Raw genomic sequence first — 18,594 nt, forward strand, 5'->3', positions numbered from 1 at the left:
GATGGGGTATAATCATGAAATGTTCTAACAAATTTCGGGGATGTTTAGCTCAAGTCGAAAATCTTCACCCAAGTGGGATTTCTCAAGTTGATATAGTAAGTTTTTATTTTCAATTATTATGTTTAGTTTCTTATTCTGGTATTGTATAAAAATTACGTAATTAAATAATGTTTCAATTTTTTTTTAAACATATGCTTCAAGCAAAACTGTTATACCATCAAGATGAAAACAAACATTTCACTTTTGAGCATTGTTGGCCAATATTGCAAGACAATATCAGGTGGCAAGATGTAGCTCTCACGAATACGGTAAAGTCAAGGATGCATACAGTGTTTACCCCTAATTCAGCCCCTGATTCTCGTATGGAAAACTGCATTTCTCTTGAAGACGACAATAGTCCAAGTGTTAGTAACAATCCAACTGTTGGTGAAGGCAGTGTCTCTGGAAAGGGTAAAAGGCCGATGGGTAGGAAATCTGCAAAAGAATTATTCCGGAGAAATCAAGTCATTGAAACTGAAGTCCAAAAAATGAGCATACAATTAGACACATTTAACCAACACCTTGCTGAGAAAGAAAAGAAAAAAGAGGAAAGAGAAGAAAAAAGGATTCAAGCACTGCAGGAGATGAAAGAACTTGAGATGAAAAAGCATGAGTTTGAGATGAAAAAGGAAGAACACCAAATAATGACTACGGACATTTCTCATTTGGACCCTCAGATGAAAGCGTATTACACAATGCGAAAAAATGAGATTTTTGCCAAGTGGTCCTCAAATGTGAGCAGCCCAAATTTTTATTTCCCCCTACCTTCTGATGAATAATTACGAAATAATGTATTTTTGAAATTTGCAATATCATTTATTTTTTGATGTAATTGTTAGTCTTTCTTTGCAATGTAATTTTTATTTTGTAATGAAATTTCATGTTGTTTTTTTTATTTTATTTTTGAGTATTTTGTACTTCACAATGTAAAAAAAGACATTTTATGAAAAGACATTAACTGACATTAAAAGACATTGTAAAATAAAAAGACATTAAATGAAGAACATTTTATTAGAATAAAAAGACATTAATTGACATTAACTATCATTAAAAAGATAAAATGCAAACTTAATCTAACTCGCCAGCTCGGGACCACAAGTGTTCAATTAGATCATTACAAATTACATTATGGGCTTCAACAGATCTAATCCTTTGCCGATTCAACATAAATTGAGCATACTTCTCATTCGGATCGCGTGACACTTGACAGCCCAAATTACTGGTATCAGTCTCAAGTTGTGCTTCACTGCGTTCATTTTATGGAATATCACGCTCATCTTTAATGATCATGTTGTGCAAAATAATGCACGTCTTCATGATGTAGTACAGATCCTCATCCCTCCAACCTCTAGCTGGCACGCTGACAATATTAAATCGTGCTTGGAGCACTCCAAATGCCCTTTCGACATCTTTTTGACATGCCTCCTGTATCCTCGCAAATAGTTGTCTCTTTGCGCCTTGAGGTTGAGATATTGTTTTCACAATCGTTGCCCAACGAGGATAGATACCATCAGCAAGATAATACCCCATGGTGTATGTGTGATTATTGATGGTGTAGTTGGCAGCAGGGACACGTCCTCTAGTTGATTCAGCAAATAAAGGCGACCTGTCAAGAACAGTAATATCATTTAGAGAACCAGGCATGCCAAAGAAAGCATGCCAAATACACAAGTCATAGGAGGCAACTGCATCGAGTACAACTGTTGGTTTGTGATAGTGTCCAGTGTAAACACTGGCTTGGGCACTTGGATATTTATCCCAACACCAGTGCATACAATCCAAACTCCCTAACATTCTAGGAAACCGCGTTGCTCTCCCTCTTGCAATAATCTGGCGACATCTGCTTCATTTGGAGATCTTAAGTAAACGGCTTCATAGGTAGCAACAATTGATCTGGTAAAAAAATTTAAGGCAGCAATTGCAGTACTTTCACTGATTCTACTGTACTCGTCTACAGCATCAGCAGGCACACCATATTGGAGAATCCGAAGTGCTGCAGTCATCTTCTGTACACCGGATAATCCAGGAGCACTAGTGGCATCACGGGTTTGGATGAAGTACTCATTCACTTGTTGAATATCGTGTAAGATACTAACGAACAATGACCGCCTCATTCGAAAACGTCTTCGGAAGTATTCTTCTGGATAGACAGGATTATCTGCAAAATAATCTCTATAAATTTGTTCGTCGCCTTTGACCCTCTCACGATTAATGTATTGACGACCACTTGTGGAACCAACACGTCTGGTTTGTTGGTTTATGCTTAACATCTGTAATCTTTGTTGTTGAGCTGTGAATAGTTACATCATTATGATATCATCATCAGATGATAAAGATTTATCAAAATCTCCATTTAATATGGCTTTACTCAAATTGTTCATTATAGGTGGATGGGTAAGTAGGTGAATATGAAAATTGTAGAAAATCTTCTTGGTGGGTACAGAGAGTTTTGAAGATATGAAAATGATAGGTAGGTGAATATGAAAATTGTAAAAAACCTTATGTTATATTTATAGAGAAAATTGTGGGTGGGTAAATGATGGATGGTTGTTGGGTGGATGGATGAATAATGGGTGGTTGTTGGGTGGGTGGATGAATAATAGGTGGTTGTTGGGTGGATGAATAATGGATGGTTGTTGGGTGGATGGATGTGAGTGAATGAATGCTGAGTTAATAATAGATGGTTGTTGGTGGGTAATTGGTGAAAAAATATTTTTTATGTGTAGTTAAAAAAATTTATTAAATATGTAGTGATATGTTTTTTGGTGGGGTGAATTAATCAAAATTATTTTTTTTTTTCCAATTTTCCATTTTTTAAAATTTTTTATATTTGTCTAGTTGGGAATAATATAAATATATAATTTTTTTTAACAAACAGGTAAAAAAATGTCAAAAAGACAAAACATAAATAAAAATAAAATCACAAAAAACCTATATCCAAACAACACCTACAAACTTGGAGGGAAAGTTGGTTGAGATTTGCCAAAAATAGCAAATGACCATTGAAGCATCATTGCTATAATTTGGCAAAATAACACTATTCATTGCCAAATTATAGCAATAGCAATAGCAAAATAACAACAACCATTGGAGATGCTCTAAGGATGTTTTGAAAAGATGGTTAAAAATAATTTTTTAATTTTTTAACATATTTTAAAAATATATATAAAAAATATAAAAAAAATAATATGATTCAAAATAAATTAAAAATTTAGAAGTGAGTTTTAAATCACTTTCAAAAAGACCGGAATCTGTGGGGAATGATTTTTTTGAATTTTCACCCCTTAAAATAGCTAAAAATTGATAATAGGGTACTGTTGTTGGGGATGCTTTTAGCCCTAGAAGAGAGAGAACAGTCTGCATCCATCATCGATATTCATTGATTCGTTCACCTAATCTTAAGGAAACTCCAATGAGCTGCTCGACTTTCAGAATCTCAACCTCATTGCCAGGTAACAACAACATTATTCTTGTGATAAATCTCTACATGTCTGAAATTAATCATTTGGTTTTCCCAATTTTAGGATTTACTGTCAAAAGCTTTGAGATTAATTTTACAATTGATTTTTGAGATCCCTCATGAATGGAAAAGAAGGATATCAAATTTCCTTTTAGAAGATGATATAAGAATACTTGTGTGTATTGCTATAGCTGTTTCTACTATTACGCTCATTACAATCTTCAATCTTTATATTAAATACAATTTGTTAAAATTCATTTACTAAAACTAAGATTTAGATTCACCATCCGAAACAAAACAAAAACAAATAAAAAACTGAGATTTAGATTTATAGTGACAATACTGAAGGCTTAGCACAAATATATTAGTTATCACTCATAAACCACACCATGTACTAGATATTTAAGTTTTTGTCTAGTTTAACAAATTTGCAATATGTCATTAGATGAAACTTATGATGTTATTTGTAACATGTTAATTTCTTTCCCTTTCCCCTCTCTTTTACAGCTTCCCTCATAAACCACAACCTCTTTACCTACCAACAACCACCTCCCTCCCTATTTACCAAATCTCAAATCGCCAAACCAGAATCACCGCCACAAACTCACCACCACCAACATCAAATTTGAACCATTTTGGTAATTTATACGTAATTTATTCAATGGAAAATAACATCCCAGCAACATGGCTTTTTCAAATCAATATGAAAGAATCCACCAATTTTTGGTTCTACAAGGTTTAAATTCAAGAAAAATAAAAGAAAACAAAATAAAATAAAATAAAATAAATAAGATGAGAATAAAGAGAGAAGCCACATCATGTGTGTGTGGTTGGGCTACTACCATACACCCACGGCACACAAAAGCCCCAAGGCTACATCCCTCTTTTTATTAATTTTCACTCAATATTTATTTTTACAATAAAAACCTCTATATAAAAAGTATATTTTAGTAGGTAATAGAGAGGATTGGATTTTTATCTAATATCTAACATATCCTAACTAAACAAAATAGCTTTGCACTATCAGTGCACAAGTCTATGAGGCTTGAGTTTTGCCAAGTGCAAAAAATTAGTGCACGAAAAAATATGCAGAACAGAAAGTGATCAATTCTGTACGTTTTCATGGGCAGCAATTCTGTGCACATAGGTGAGGCTCTACAGAATTTTTCGGGTGGATAACAATTGATAAACAATGTGCATGGTTGGCCTAGATTGTGGATTGATATGCAGCAATGCAATTGCCAATTTTACACTGCACATCACTACCTCTTCAACTTCAAGGGAGGGAGGTGAAAGGCATTGGTCCAACACATCCTTTAGCTTTATGTTCTCAACAGCTGCGGTCAACAGGGAGGTGATGAAGTCTCCCAGATGCTTTCCTTTGATCACTTCTAGTGCCAACACACCAATGCTATAAATGTCACACTTTTCAGTTACCTTCATTGTGTAAGCAAGCTCTGCAAAAAAAAAAAAAAAAAAAAAAAAGGAGACATGATCATGCACTTGTTTTGTTACACTTTAGATTCTGTATCAATTTAGGACAACTTAAAACTATGTTTACCTGGTGCAACATATCCATATGTGCCTACATATGCACTCCAGTTGAAGGAATCTAGCTTCAAAAGCTTGGCAGTGCCAAAGTCTGAAACACATGCCTCATACTCCTCATCAATCAAGACATTGTTACTGGAAATGTCTCGGTGAACAATGGCCAGTGTGCAATCATGGTGCATGTATGACAAAGCGCTTGCCACACCCTTAATAATATTCACCCTCTTAGGCTAATCCAATTCTTTAGCCTCTTCATCTTTGTTGAAAATTACAGCCAAACTACCTCTTTCGAGGTACTCATAAACTAAAAAAGAGTGTCTAGCATGCGAACATAACCAAAAAAGTTTCACTATGTTTCAATGCTTAATTTTTGTCAATGTCCTTACCTCATTTAAGAAATCTTTCCGATCAGCCCTCTCAGATAACAGGTGAAGTTTCTTCACAACTACTGTACATTGTTCTTTCATCGAATATTGATATCGATAACAAATCTTCACTCAGAGGTTGCGTGTCACCCTCTTCAACTTATGACTTTCTCTTTCTTGGATCGAAGACGATGAGAAGTCCGATGAATGCACCTAGAAGTAAGAGCGCTTCACCAAGCGGGAACACAATTATAAGAACAAGTGTCCTTTTTTCTAGAGTGTATGTGTGCAATGCAGAAGGAATTTTGCAAGGCTGCAAGCCGTGACATTTTGATACAGATCTTTGTTCCCTTGTAGTGCTTCTATTAATGCATTCATGAAAGCGTTGCTCATGGGAATAGGACCTTGCAACTCATTGTATGTTATCAACATACGCCAAGCCACGCATATCTTCAAAAGTCACTGGAATGAGACTAGAGAGTTTATTGTAGGAGAGGTTCAACTTCTCCAAGCTACGCAAATTTGTGATTTCCAATGGTATTTCCCCTATGAGAATGTTACTACTCAGATCCATCTCGGTCAATTGAAATAACTTACCAATCTATAATGGAATTTTCTAGTTGAACTATCGAAATGTCTACAAAATACCTGGTATTGGCCCACTAAATTTGTTTGTGGATAGATCAAGTTTCGACAACTTAGTTTAGTGATCTGAGTTCTTGAGGTATCCAACCTAAAAGCTAATTATTAGCCAAAATTACCCACTCCAAAGAAGTTAACTTTCCAAATTCCTTTGGGATCTCCCCAACTAAACGATTTGAAGATAAATCTAGTCGTTCTAGCTGTGTTCACTTTCCAAACCCTGGTGGAATGCTACGAGTGATGTTATTTCTACTGAGTGTTAAATTTGGGAATATTCCCCAATTTTCTGAAAATTTTCCATAAAAATTATTGTTACTTAGATCTAGGTAGACCAGGTTTGGATAAGTGCCAAAATCTTCAAATATATTTCCAATGAGTTGGTTTCCCTCAAAGCGATCTGTGGCTAAGCTTGAGCAGTTTCTCATAAATTTAGGGATTGTACCTGTGAGCTGATTGTGGTGCACCGTGAAGTAATTAAGTTTACCACCTTGGCAAAGCTCTGAGAGATTGCCAGAAAATTGATTTTCATCTAATACCAGCTCAACCAATTTTTTCAAATTGCCAAATTCCTATGGAATGTGGCTGGATAGTCGGTTGGAGTGGAGGTTTAGAATTTCTAAATTGGTCAAATCACCTAAAGAAGCTAGAATGGGACCACTAAGTTGATTCGAACTCAATTCTAGATAAACGAGGACTTAAAGTTCCCTAATTCTTTAGGAATTGGACCAGAGAGTTGATTATTCCAGAGGTATAGTTGCGCTAGGGAGCTAAAATCACCTAAAGATGTTGGGATTGAGCCAGTAAGATTGTTGGTTTGAAAGGTTGGGCTATGTAGTGATTTCAACTGTCCTATCTCTTGGGGAATGGAACAGGATAGGGAATTGTTGAACAAGTGCAACACAGTTAGGTTATTCAAGTTTCCCAATGTGGAAGGAATAGAACCTATGAGATTGTTGCCATACATGTAGAGCTCAACAAGGTTGACTAGGTTTTCCATTTCGGGAGGAATGGAACCAGAAATATCATTTCCATAGAGATATAGACGAGTCAAGTTTCTCAAATCGGTTAAAGTAGGCATGGGACTGGAAAGACTCTTGGTGTACAAAACAAACTCAATTAAAGACTTTAACTGGCCTATCTTTTGAGGAATTGAGCCATTCAACTAATTATTGAACAAGTGGAGAGTTTCAAGATTTGTTAGCAGGCCGATTTCTGGTGGGTTGTTTCCTGAGAACTGGTTGGTGGACAAATCAAGATAGATGAGTTTGGAGAGGGAACCAATTAGAGGTGGGATGACACCAAAGAATTTATTGATGCTAAGCTCGATATATGCAAGATTGAGAAACAATGAAAATGAAAAGTTGCCGAGCGTACCATTTACACTTGAATTTGTGAGGTTTAATCTAATGACGCTTCCATCAAGGTTGCAAGAAACTCCAAACCAATTGCAGGGACTGGCATTTGTTGAGCCACTATCATGGGGTGGAAGGATCCATGAAGTTAGCAGGGAATCATTTGCACTTTGCAGGTTGGCTTTGCATGTGAGAAGAGCATTAGCTTCGTCAGCAGAAGCAGAAGCAACATTAATGGTTGAAGAAAAGAGTGCAACAAACAGGACTAAGGAAAAAAGGCAGAGTAGGTTCTCTAAAGGTCCCATTGCCTTTCTTTTTTCCTTTTTTCCTTTGATAGATAACTAACGGGTGTTCAAGGCTCTAATTTATACGCAATTTTTCTACTGGCTCCCATATCATTGATGCTATATAGACTTTGAACTCGGAAGTCTTTGTAATTATTCCCATATATGTAATTTTTTTTAAGGTAAAATGATGGTCAACTTGAGTCCATTCCACATGCTAAGGTTAAGATCTTTGTCTCTTGATTAGTGAAGAAAAACTAATCCCCTTATTTTCGATCTTTAGCTTTGGGGAAGGTTTTGGAAAGAACCTAGCTACATGAATGTTGAACAGACCTAATATTATACTGAAAATGTAACGCCCTCAAAATAATACATAAAACCCATCACTTTAGACATGCATTGATATAAAAGAAACCAACCATTTCTATTCATCAGAGTAGTTCTTACAACAGTATTACATGTTAACAACAAAAGCAAATGCCCTATGGGCTTACAGCTTTCCAAGTCAACACCTGGTTACACAAAAGAAGAGTACTAACTCTATACAAAATAAGCCCTTGGCTTGATATACATGTAATACAAACAAAATAAACAAAAAGAGTCTTCAACTCTCATCATCATCCAAGCTATGTCCTTGGAGGTGGCATACTACCTGTACCTGAAAATAATGTCCCATATAGGGTGAGCCAACACCCAGTAGAAATATGCTAAACACAGTATGAGCAATAACTAAGACATTAGCAATTGATAAATGTTCAATTTCCATAAATCAATTCATAACCCATTTCCATTTCATGACCACTATGTTCATGTTTCATTTCAGTTTCCATTTCTTATCAATTTCACAATTTACATCAACGGCTTAGAACCTAGCCAACCACTTATATGAGACAGTGACTCATATTAAACGTTTCCCATTTTACAATAGATAAACATTCTTGTTGTATCAACATCTCAATAGATAAGTATACAAGTTATATCCACATTTCAACAGATATGCATATTAGCTATATCAACACCTTCAAAGATAAGCATATGAGTTGTATCAACACTTCCATAGATAAGCATATAAGCTAACACGTTAACTGACAAGCATATGAGCTATATCAGTAGAGTCCATCCCCTATCTCCTCCCAAACAACATCCGGTTTAGAGATCCATCCCCTATCTTCCCCTAAACCGTGGAGTACATCCCCTATCTCCTCCCACACACACAACGTATATACACATAGGTCATATACACAATCAATCAATACATAACGTTAATGTATTCTATCAACCGTCATACTCTATGATATATCCAATCGATTAGTTTTAGTTTGCCTAATCATCATGCATTGTCTACAACAATCAAAACTATCCTTCACCGGTAGCCTAAGCAATTATTTCTAAACAGATAATAAAAGCTCCAACAGATAAAATATCAATGTTTTCAAAAGTGAGCGATTAATAAATCCAACTCCACTATTCTACTATATAATGAGCCAATTTCATTATTCCCAACTCAATTCCATAAATCCATCACTTTTCCAAATTAATTATGCTAATTAATTTACATACAAATTAGGGCTTTCTTCCCCATTTCTCAATATTAACCCAAAGGTTCAATTATCAACAACCATCAACAATAACACCATTTTGAAACCCAAAATACATATTTAAGAATCAAAATGACAAAACCCCCATTTATACTTTTTGAAACCCTAAGTCCCAAAATCAACCATTTAACAAAATGCCCAAAAATCTAGGTTAAAACCTATAGTAGTGAGTAGGAATCCCTACCTCAAAAGTTGACACCCAACGAAGAAGATGAAGAAAATGAAAATGTTCTAAATCCCGAGATTCTTGGATCAAAAGATAGCCCTCGACGATCAACAATTTTTTTGTAAAGGCCAAAGGTGAGGAAACAACTCTTACTAGATCAATACCTAGAGAGAGGGCAAGGTTCTAGAGAGAGAGGCTCTCAAATGGTGTTTTGGAAAAGTAAGAGAGAGAGTGGGAGTGTAGAAAATGATTCAAAAATACCCAGCTGCCCTCTATTATACGACATTCCCGCTCGAGCGGAAAACACAACGCTCGAGCGTCAAGAACAAAAACTATGTCCGCCCGAGCGCAAGAAGGCCCGCTTGAGCGCCAAGACACAAGAATAAAGTACATCCACTCGAGCGCGAAAACCAGTCCGCTTGAGCGTAGATTTTCATCTCCCATAACTTTTTAGAAAAAGAACTACCCGCTCGAGCTCCAACAATCCCGCTCGAGCGCAACCCGCTCGAGCGTAGAAGACACACTTGCAGAAGTTTTTGCAGGGACACGAAATACTGGAAGGGTGTAAACCACGCTCGAGCACAGAATGACCCGCTCGAGCGGACCATACAAAAACTGGGAAACAACAATGGGAGCCAAAGCTCTACCAACCTGTAACAACCAAGCCCAACACAACCTATATCTCAAACAAATGGAATCAAAGAACGACAACAAGGTAGATACAACTACCAACTCCACGGAACCAAGGTCCGGAATACAACGGATATAGAAAGGGAGAACCGGGAACGCTATAACCTTCCCCCCTTAAAGAATTTCGTCCCCGAAATTAAATACAGGTTTTTCAAAAACAAGATTTTCTCAATTCCCAACATTATTACAATGCGAAATTTAACAACTCGACCCATTATCGGTCTTTCCATCTCTATTAAAGAGGCAATTCACCACATATCTCAATATGTATCAACAACATGTTTTTCCGAAATTCAAAAATTTCAACATACATGTTTCGCAATTTTATATCATATTCAACATTCATGATATATCTCCATTTCTACAACACATTGAACATATGCAATGTTATAACAAATTTCCATTAACCAAAACATTCACAATGTTTTACAACTTAAGACATATATAATGCCCTTAAAGTTCAACGATATTACAAAATTACCAATGCATGGTTACACATCAACAAACAAGTCCGGATATTTCTCACGGACTTCCAACTCACGTTCCCAAGTGGCTTCCTCCACTCCATGATGTTTCCACAAAACCTTTACCAAAGGAATGGTCTTGCCACGCAGGACTTAATCCCGCCTATCCAAGACCTGAACCAGTCTCTCTTCATACGAGGCATCCTCATCTACCTCTAAGTCGGTCCAATCTAACACACGGGACGGATCCGGCTCATACTTTCGAAGCATACTCACATGAAACACGTCATGCACTCCGGACAACTGCGGTGGTAAAGCTAAACAATAAACAACCTCCCCAATCCTCTCAAGGATCTCAAAGGGAACGATAAACCGAGGGGATAACTTCCCACTCTTCCCAAACCTCATCAAACCTCGCCTAGGTGATATTTTCAAGAAAACATGATCACCTACCTCAAACGCCAAAGGCCTCCTCCTACGGTCAGCATAACTCTTTTGGCGACTCTGGGCTGTAATAAGCCTCCTACGGATAAGCTCAACTTTCTCCGTCGTCTCCCTAACCAACTCCGGACCCAACAAAGGTGCATCACCCACCTCGGCCCAACACACTGGAAACCTACACGGTCGGCCATACAAGGCCTCAAATGGTACCATACCGATGCTAGACTGAAAACTGTTGTTGTAGGCAAACTCCACCAAGGGCAAGTGCCTCTCCCACGTCCCACTAAAGTCAAGGAAACAATCTCGAAGCATATCCTCAAGGATCTGAATAGTACGCTTGGACTGCCCGTCAGTCTGAGGATGATAAGCCGTACTAAAGGTCAACTTAGTGCCCAAGGCACTCTGCAAACTCTGCCATAACCTAGCAGCAAAACGAGGATCTCTATCTGAGACGATCGTCACTGGGACCCCGTGCAATCTCACTATGTCCCGAATATACAAGTCGGCGAGATGATCTACCGAATCTCTCACGCGCATAGGAATGAAGTGCGCCGACTTAGTCAACCAGTCTACAACCACCCAAATGGCATCACTACCCCGCTGAGTCCTCGGAAGACCTACAACGAAGTCCATAGTGACATGCTCTCATTTCCACTCAGCAATAGGCAAGGGTTGCAACAAACCTGCTGGCCTCTGATGTTCGGCCTTCACTTGCTGACAAGTAAGGAACTTAGACACGAAGACTGCCACATCTCTCTTCATACCCCGCCACCAAAACTGGCGACCCAAATCCCGATACATCTTAATGCCTCCCGGATGCACCGCAAGGCGTGAATGATGGAACTCTCGGAGTACTTCCTCTCGGCAAGACTCCGGCACAAACAAACGATCTCGGTATCTCACACTCTGATCGGGATACACCATCAAACCCTTCTCAACCTTCCCACTAGAGATCTTCTCTCGGAGGGCTTCTACCTCAAGGTCACCTCTCTGTGCCTCTAACACTCGGGTCACAAGTGTAGGCTGCGCAACAATAGAAAACAAGGCCGCAGCCTCAACAGATTCGCCCAAAAGCAAATCAAACTCACCAAGTGCACCCAACATCTCCCATTCCCGGATGGCTATGCAAGCTACATCACTAATGGGTTTCCTACTAAGGGCATCGGCCACAACATTGGCCTTTCCCGGGTGATAGTGCAACTCAAAGTCATAGTCCTCAATGAACTCCATCCATCTCCTCTGCCTCAAATTCAAGTCTCTCTGTGTAAACAGATACCTCAAACTCTTGTGGTCCGAGAACACCTCAAACCTCTCACCATAAAGGTAGTGCCTCCAAATCTTCAAGGCGAAGATCACTGCTGCTAACTCTAGGTCGTGTGTAGGGTAATTCTTCTCGTGTATTTTCAACTGACGTGAGCCATAAGCTACCACTTTCCCCTGTTGCATCAACACACCACCCAAACCCTCTCATGAGCCATCACAATAAACCGGAGCAGTGGTCAATCTAACTTTCAACTCCTGGAGAAATCTTTCACAAACCGACGGTAATACCCAGCTAATCCCAGAAAACTGTGGATCTCAAACACACTCTTAGGCTGTGTTCAATCTTGCACTGCCTCTACCTTGGATGTATCAACAGACACGCCTTCCCCGGATACCACATGGCCTAATAATTTGACCTCTCCTAACTAGAACTCACACTTCCCAAACTTGGCATACAGCCTATGGGCTCTAAGAAATTCAAGCACCACTCTCAAGTGTTCCTCGTGCTCCTCCTCAGAAGGCGAATAGATAAGAATGTCGTCCACGACAACGACCACAAATCGATCTAAGAATTCTCGGAAGATCCAGTTCATCAAGTCCATAAAGACTGTTGGTGCATTGGTAAGCCCGAATGGCATTACCAGAAACTCATAATGGCCATACCACGTACGGAATGCCGTCTTAGGAACATCCTCCTCCCTGACCCTCAACTGGTGGTAACCCGATCTCAAGTCTATCTTAGAGAAACAACGGGAACCCTTCAACCGGTCAAACAAATCATCTCTACGGGGCATAGGGTACTTATTCTTAACCGTAGCCTGATTCAACTTTCGGTAGTCGATACACAATCTCAAGGCACCATCTTTCTTTTTAACAAAGAGGGCCGATGCTCCCCATGGCGAAACACTAGGGCGAACAAAGCCCTTATCTAGCAATTCTTGGAGCTGAATCTTCAACTCACTCAACTCGGCTGGGGCAAAACGATAAGGTGCCATAAAAATCGGCGCTGTGCCGGGCACTAAATCAATAGAGAACTCTATCTCTCGGTGAGGTGGCAAACTGACGAGATCCTCGGGAAAAACATCCAAATACTCACAAGCCACCCTCGGTAATACAATCTGGGTCTCATCATACTCACCACTCATAAAGCTAACAAGTAGACCACTAAGCTTATTCCGCCCTCGCGGATCATACATCGGTGGCAAAACACTACCAACCCAATCCCGCCAAGAAATGGAAACACTCCCCGCTCAAGGTACATACTGTGACCCTCTGGCGGTAGCAATCAATAACAGCCCGGTATGATGATAGCCAGTCCATACCCAAAATAACATCAAAACCCTTCATGGACATGACAACAAAAGGAAAAGGAAGCCTATAGTCGACGACCTCTATATCACAACCTCTACATCTGTGTTTCAAAATCAATTCACCCCCAACAGGTGATACAACACAAATAGGAGATGCTAACAGTGCCAACTCCAACTCCAACTCCAACGCAGATGCGAATGCAGCAGATACAAAAGAATGAGATGCACCCGTATCAATCAATACACTAGCAACCGAGTTACAAAACAGAAAGGTACCTCTCACTACTGATGGAGCCAGTACTAGGTCCTGCGCGATAACAGCATACACGCGCCCTGTAGGCCCCTAATCTACCTGCTCACCTCTAGAAGCAAAAGACTGCGGCACTGACTGGGATGACAAAGCTCCCAAATTGGCCCTCGAGGCCTGCACAGACTGAGTTGGCTAATAACTCTGCGTCTACCTAGAACCTGACGCTCCTGAAGTGGCACTCAACTGTGGGCAATACCTCTTCAGGTGCCCAGGCTGACCACACTAATAGCAAGACAAAGGCTGGCCCCTGCCCTGACTCTGGCCCTGAGGTCTAGCTGAAGAAGAAGCAGCTCGCTGACCCCCTTCCTTCTGCGGGCAAACCGAAGACTTGTGACCCAGCTGGCCACACGTAAAACAAGTCAAGCCTCCCTGACTACCTCTCCCAAAGCCCGCACCCGGCACTGGAAAGGTCGATCTAGCCAAACCACCCAGAGACTGCTGAGGGTTAGAACCCCTCTGTCTCCTGCCGTCACCCTGACCATCTTGGCTCCTCTTGAAGCCTCTCTGCCCTTCATCCTCCTCATGCATCATAATCTCCATATGAGTTGCAGCATCAACCAAACGTCTGTACTCTCGGATAAAGGACCCTCCAACTCTCAGCTTGAGTCCACGCCTCAACTTCCGCTCAAACTCAAAGCAACGGCGTTCCTCGGACGCCACAAGTTCAGGTGCAAACCTGGACAGACTAGTAAAAGTAGCCTCAAACTCGGCCACTGACAAGCCCTACTGTTTAAGCTGGCAAAACTGCTCCCTCAGCTTCTCCCTAGCAGCTGAAGATAAAAACTTCTCCTTGAAGGTATTCACAAAAGCCTCCCATGCACCCCCAACGCTGCCCTTCTCGTACTTCCACCATTGACCCGCATCTCCCTTCAGTTGGAAGGATGCCAAGGTCACTTTTAGAGCCCCATCCTCGATGCCAAGCATCTCGAACGTCTTCTCCATCTGTTCCAACCACTCGTCAGCCTTAAGTGGCTCCTTCGGATCCCTAACAAACTCGTCCGGATTGGACCGGAAGAATTCCCTCTTCAAGAAGGAAGGCCCTGCCTCAGCTGCATGGGCCTGTTCCTGATTCCCAGCTCTGAGAATACCCAAAGCTCCTGCTATTTCTCGGGCCAAGGCACTCATAGCCTGCTGACCCACTAGCTCGGCCACATTGGCCTGACCAACTCCCTCCTGCTGTGCCGGAATGTCATCTGGTAAAGGCATCTCTTGCCTACCACTCCTGCCACGCCTACCACATCCTTGTCCTGACATCCTAATAAAGGTAACCAAGACCATTAGCACATTTACAAATGTGCTGAAGCTATAACACTCACGTCCTAATGCATGGACAACTGTAATTCACTCCATGTAAGAACATAATCACATAAGCAATTACGAATTTCATTCCCGGATAATGATAGTCTCGAGGTGTTAATAGAGTTCCAGTTAGAAACAGCATTGATCAAGTGCTTTTCCAACAAGACTCCAGAAACCCAAGGATCCAATCAACATCCTAGAAACTACATTCCATACCCACAGAGTCACATAAACATGTTATCATATAAGCACATAACACTACATCTAAGTCTCTATCAAGCGAGACAAACCCATTGTGATCCTAATCACTTCCCACGTACCCAAAGTATTCGAACCCGGTACGCTCTGATACCAAGTTGTAACGCCCTCAAAATAATACATAAAATCCATCACTTTAGACATGCATTGATATAAAAGAAACCAACCATTTCTATTCATCAGAGTAGTTCTTACAACAGTATTACATGTTAACAACAAAAGCAAATGCCCTATGGGCTTACAGTTTTCCAAGTCAACACCCGGTTACACAAAAGAAGAGTACTAACTCTATACAAAATAAGCCCTTGGCTTGATATACATGTAACACAAACAAAATAAACAAAAAGAGTCTTCAACTCTCATCATCATCCAAGCTATGTCCTTGGAGGTGGCATACTACCTGTACCTGAAAATAATGTCCCATATAGGGTGAGCCAACGCCCAGTAGAAATATGCTAAATACAGTATGAGCAATAACTAAGACATTAGCAATTGATAAATGTTCAATTTCCATAAATCAATTCATAATCCATTTCTATTTCATGACCACTATGTTCATGTTTCATTTCAGTTTCCATTTCTTATCAATTTCACAATTTACATCAACGGCTCAGAACCTGGCCAACCAGTTATATAAGACAGTGACTCATATTAAAGGTTTCCCATTTTACAATAGATAAACATACTAGTTGTATCAACATCTCAATAGATAAGTATACAAGCTGTATCCACATTTCAACAGATATGCATATTAGCTATATCAACATTTCCAAAGATAAGCATATGAGCTGTATCAACACTTCCATAGATAAGAATATAAGCTATATTAACACGTTAACTGACAAGCATATGAGCTGTATCAGTGGAGTCCATCCCCTATCTCCTCCCAAATAACATCTGATTTAGAGGTCCATCCCCTATCTTCCCCTAAACTGTGGAGTACATCTCCTATCTCCTCTCACACACACAACGTATATACACAAAGGTCATATACACAATCAATCAATACATAACGTTAATGTATTCTATCAACCGTCATACTCTATGATATATCCAATTGATTAGTTTTAGTTTGCCTAATCATCATGCATTGTCTACAACAATCAAAACTATCCTCAACCGGTAGCCCAAGCAATTATTTCTAAACAGACAATATAAGCTCCAACAGATAAAATATCAATGTTTTCAAAAGTGAGCGATTAATAAATCCAACTCCACTATTCTACTATATAATGAGCCAATTTCATTATTTCCAACTCAATTCCATAAATCCATAACTTTCCCAAATTAATTATACTAATTAATTTACATACAAATTAGGGCTTTCTTCCCCATTTCTCAATATTAACCCAAAGGTTCAAATATCAACAACCAACAAAAATAACACCATTTTGAAACCCAAAATACATATTTAAGAATCAAAATGACAAAACCCCCATTTATACTTTTTGAAACCCTAAGTCCCAAAATCAACCATTTAACAAAATGCCCAAAAATCTAGGTTAAAACCCATAGTAGTGAGTAGGAATCCCTACCTCAAAAGTTGACACCCAACGAAGAAGATGAAGAGAATGGAAATGTTCCAAATCCCGAGATTCTTGGATCAAAAGATAGCCCTCGACGATCAACAATTTTTTTGTAAAGGCCAAAGGTGAGAAAACAACTCTTACTAGATCAATACCTAGAGAGAGGGCAAGGTTCTAGAGAGAGAGGCTCTCAAATGGCATTTTGGAAAAGTAAGAGAGAGAGTGGGAGTGTAGAAAATGATTCAAAAATGCCCAACTGCCCTCTATTATACGACATTCCCGCTCGAGTGGAAAACACAACGCTCGAGCGTCAAGAACAGAAAACTAGGTCCACTCGAGCGCCAAGACACAAGAATAAAGTACATCTGCTCGAGCGCGAAAACCAGTCCGCTCGATCGTAAATTTTCATCTCCCAAAACTTTTCAAAAAAAGAACTACCCGCTCGAGCTCCAACAATCCAGCTAGAGCGCGAACCGCTCGAGCGCAGTAAACCTGCTCGAGCGTAGAAGACACACCTGCAGAAGTTTTTGTAGGGACGCGAAATACTGGAAGGGTGTAAACCACGCTCGAGCGCAGAATGACCCGCTCGAGCGGACCATACAAAAACTGGACAACAACAATAGGAGCCAAAGCTCTACCAACCTGTAACAACCAAGCCCAACACAACCTATAACTCAAACAAATGGAATCAAAGGACGACAACAAGGTAGATACAACTACCAACTCCATGGAACCAAAGTCCGGAATACAACGGATACAGAAAGGGAGAATCGGGATCGCTATAGAAAAATAGAAGAAAAAGAGCTTGTGTGGAAATCTAGAAATAACTACTTTAGGCACTTTATTTTTATTTTTTTTTTGGTTGCTTTTGTTGATGTTTAAAAGAAATTTCATTTTGTCTCTCAAACTATCACTTAATAATCAATTTAACTCATGTCCTTTTAATTGTATTAATTTTACGCCTAAACTATTAAATTTTAGATCAATTTGACCTCTACCTTTAGCTTCCGTCTAAATTAGATAGAATTTGCTAACGTGGCATCGAAACTTTATCTAAAATTTTATTTTCCCTCCTAAACTACCTGTAAATATCAATTAGACCCTTGAATATATTAGAAAACTTAAATTTAAATATTTGATTAATAATTTGTTATAAATAAATTTTAAATAATAATTTTTACAAAAAAAATATTAAAAAAATATAAAAAGCCTTATTTAAAACTGTTTCTTTAAGCTTCCAATTACCTTGAGCCGGTTCCTAATTTATTCTCTCTCTTTCATAGCAATTGCAGCTAGTTTATTCCCTAGATAAATTTCGGTAGGACTGATCGATTAGTAGTACGTTGAAAACTAAGTGGGTAAAAATCTATACTACACAAATTGATCCAAAATTGAATAATTTAAATGTAAAAATTGATATAATTAAAAGGATAGAGGTTGAATTAATTTTTGAGTGATAATTTGGGGAACTAAAATTTCCTCTCAATTTTTTGTCATTGTTGTGGTTGGGTTATTGGTTAGAGAAGTTTGTGATTTTATACATTTTTTTACTGCTTTTGCAGATTTCTACTTAGTG

At 39.2% G+C, this 18,594-nt stretch overlaps 2 protein-coding genes across 2 annotated transcripts; both read right to left on the minus strand.

Annotated features, from left to right (window-relative positions):
• Positions 1-344: 344 nt before the first annotated feature.
• On the minus strand, positions 345-1,812 carry LOC114323928 (uncharacterized). The gene is made up of 2 exons (XM_028271622.2): positions 1,367-1,812; positions 345-474 (listed from the first exon to the last, which is right to left on the minus strand). Exons 1-2 carry the CDS (start codon positions 1,810-1,812, stop codon positions 345-347), a joined length of 576 nt encoding a protein of 191 aa, XP_028127423.2.
• A 14-nt stretch (positions 1,813-1,826) lies between these two features.
• Positions 1,827-2,309, minus strand: LOC114323929 (uncharacterized). The gene has a single exon (XM_028271623.2). It carries the CDS (start codon positions 2,307-2,309, stop codon positions 1,827-1,829), a length of 483 nt encoding a protein of 160 aa, XP_028127424.2.
• Between the last annotated feature and the right edge of the window lie 16,285 nt (positions 2,310-18,594).

The sequence above is a fragment of the Camellia sinensis genome, chromosome 3 (genome assembly GCF_055761805.1).
Source record: "Camellia sinensis isolate YWXY chromosome 3, ASM5576180v1, whole genome shotgun sequence".
Taxonomy (NCBI): Eukaryota; Viridiplantae; Streptophyta; class Magnoliopsida; order Ericales; family Theaceae; genus Camellia; species Camellia sinensis.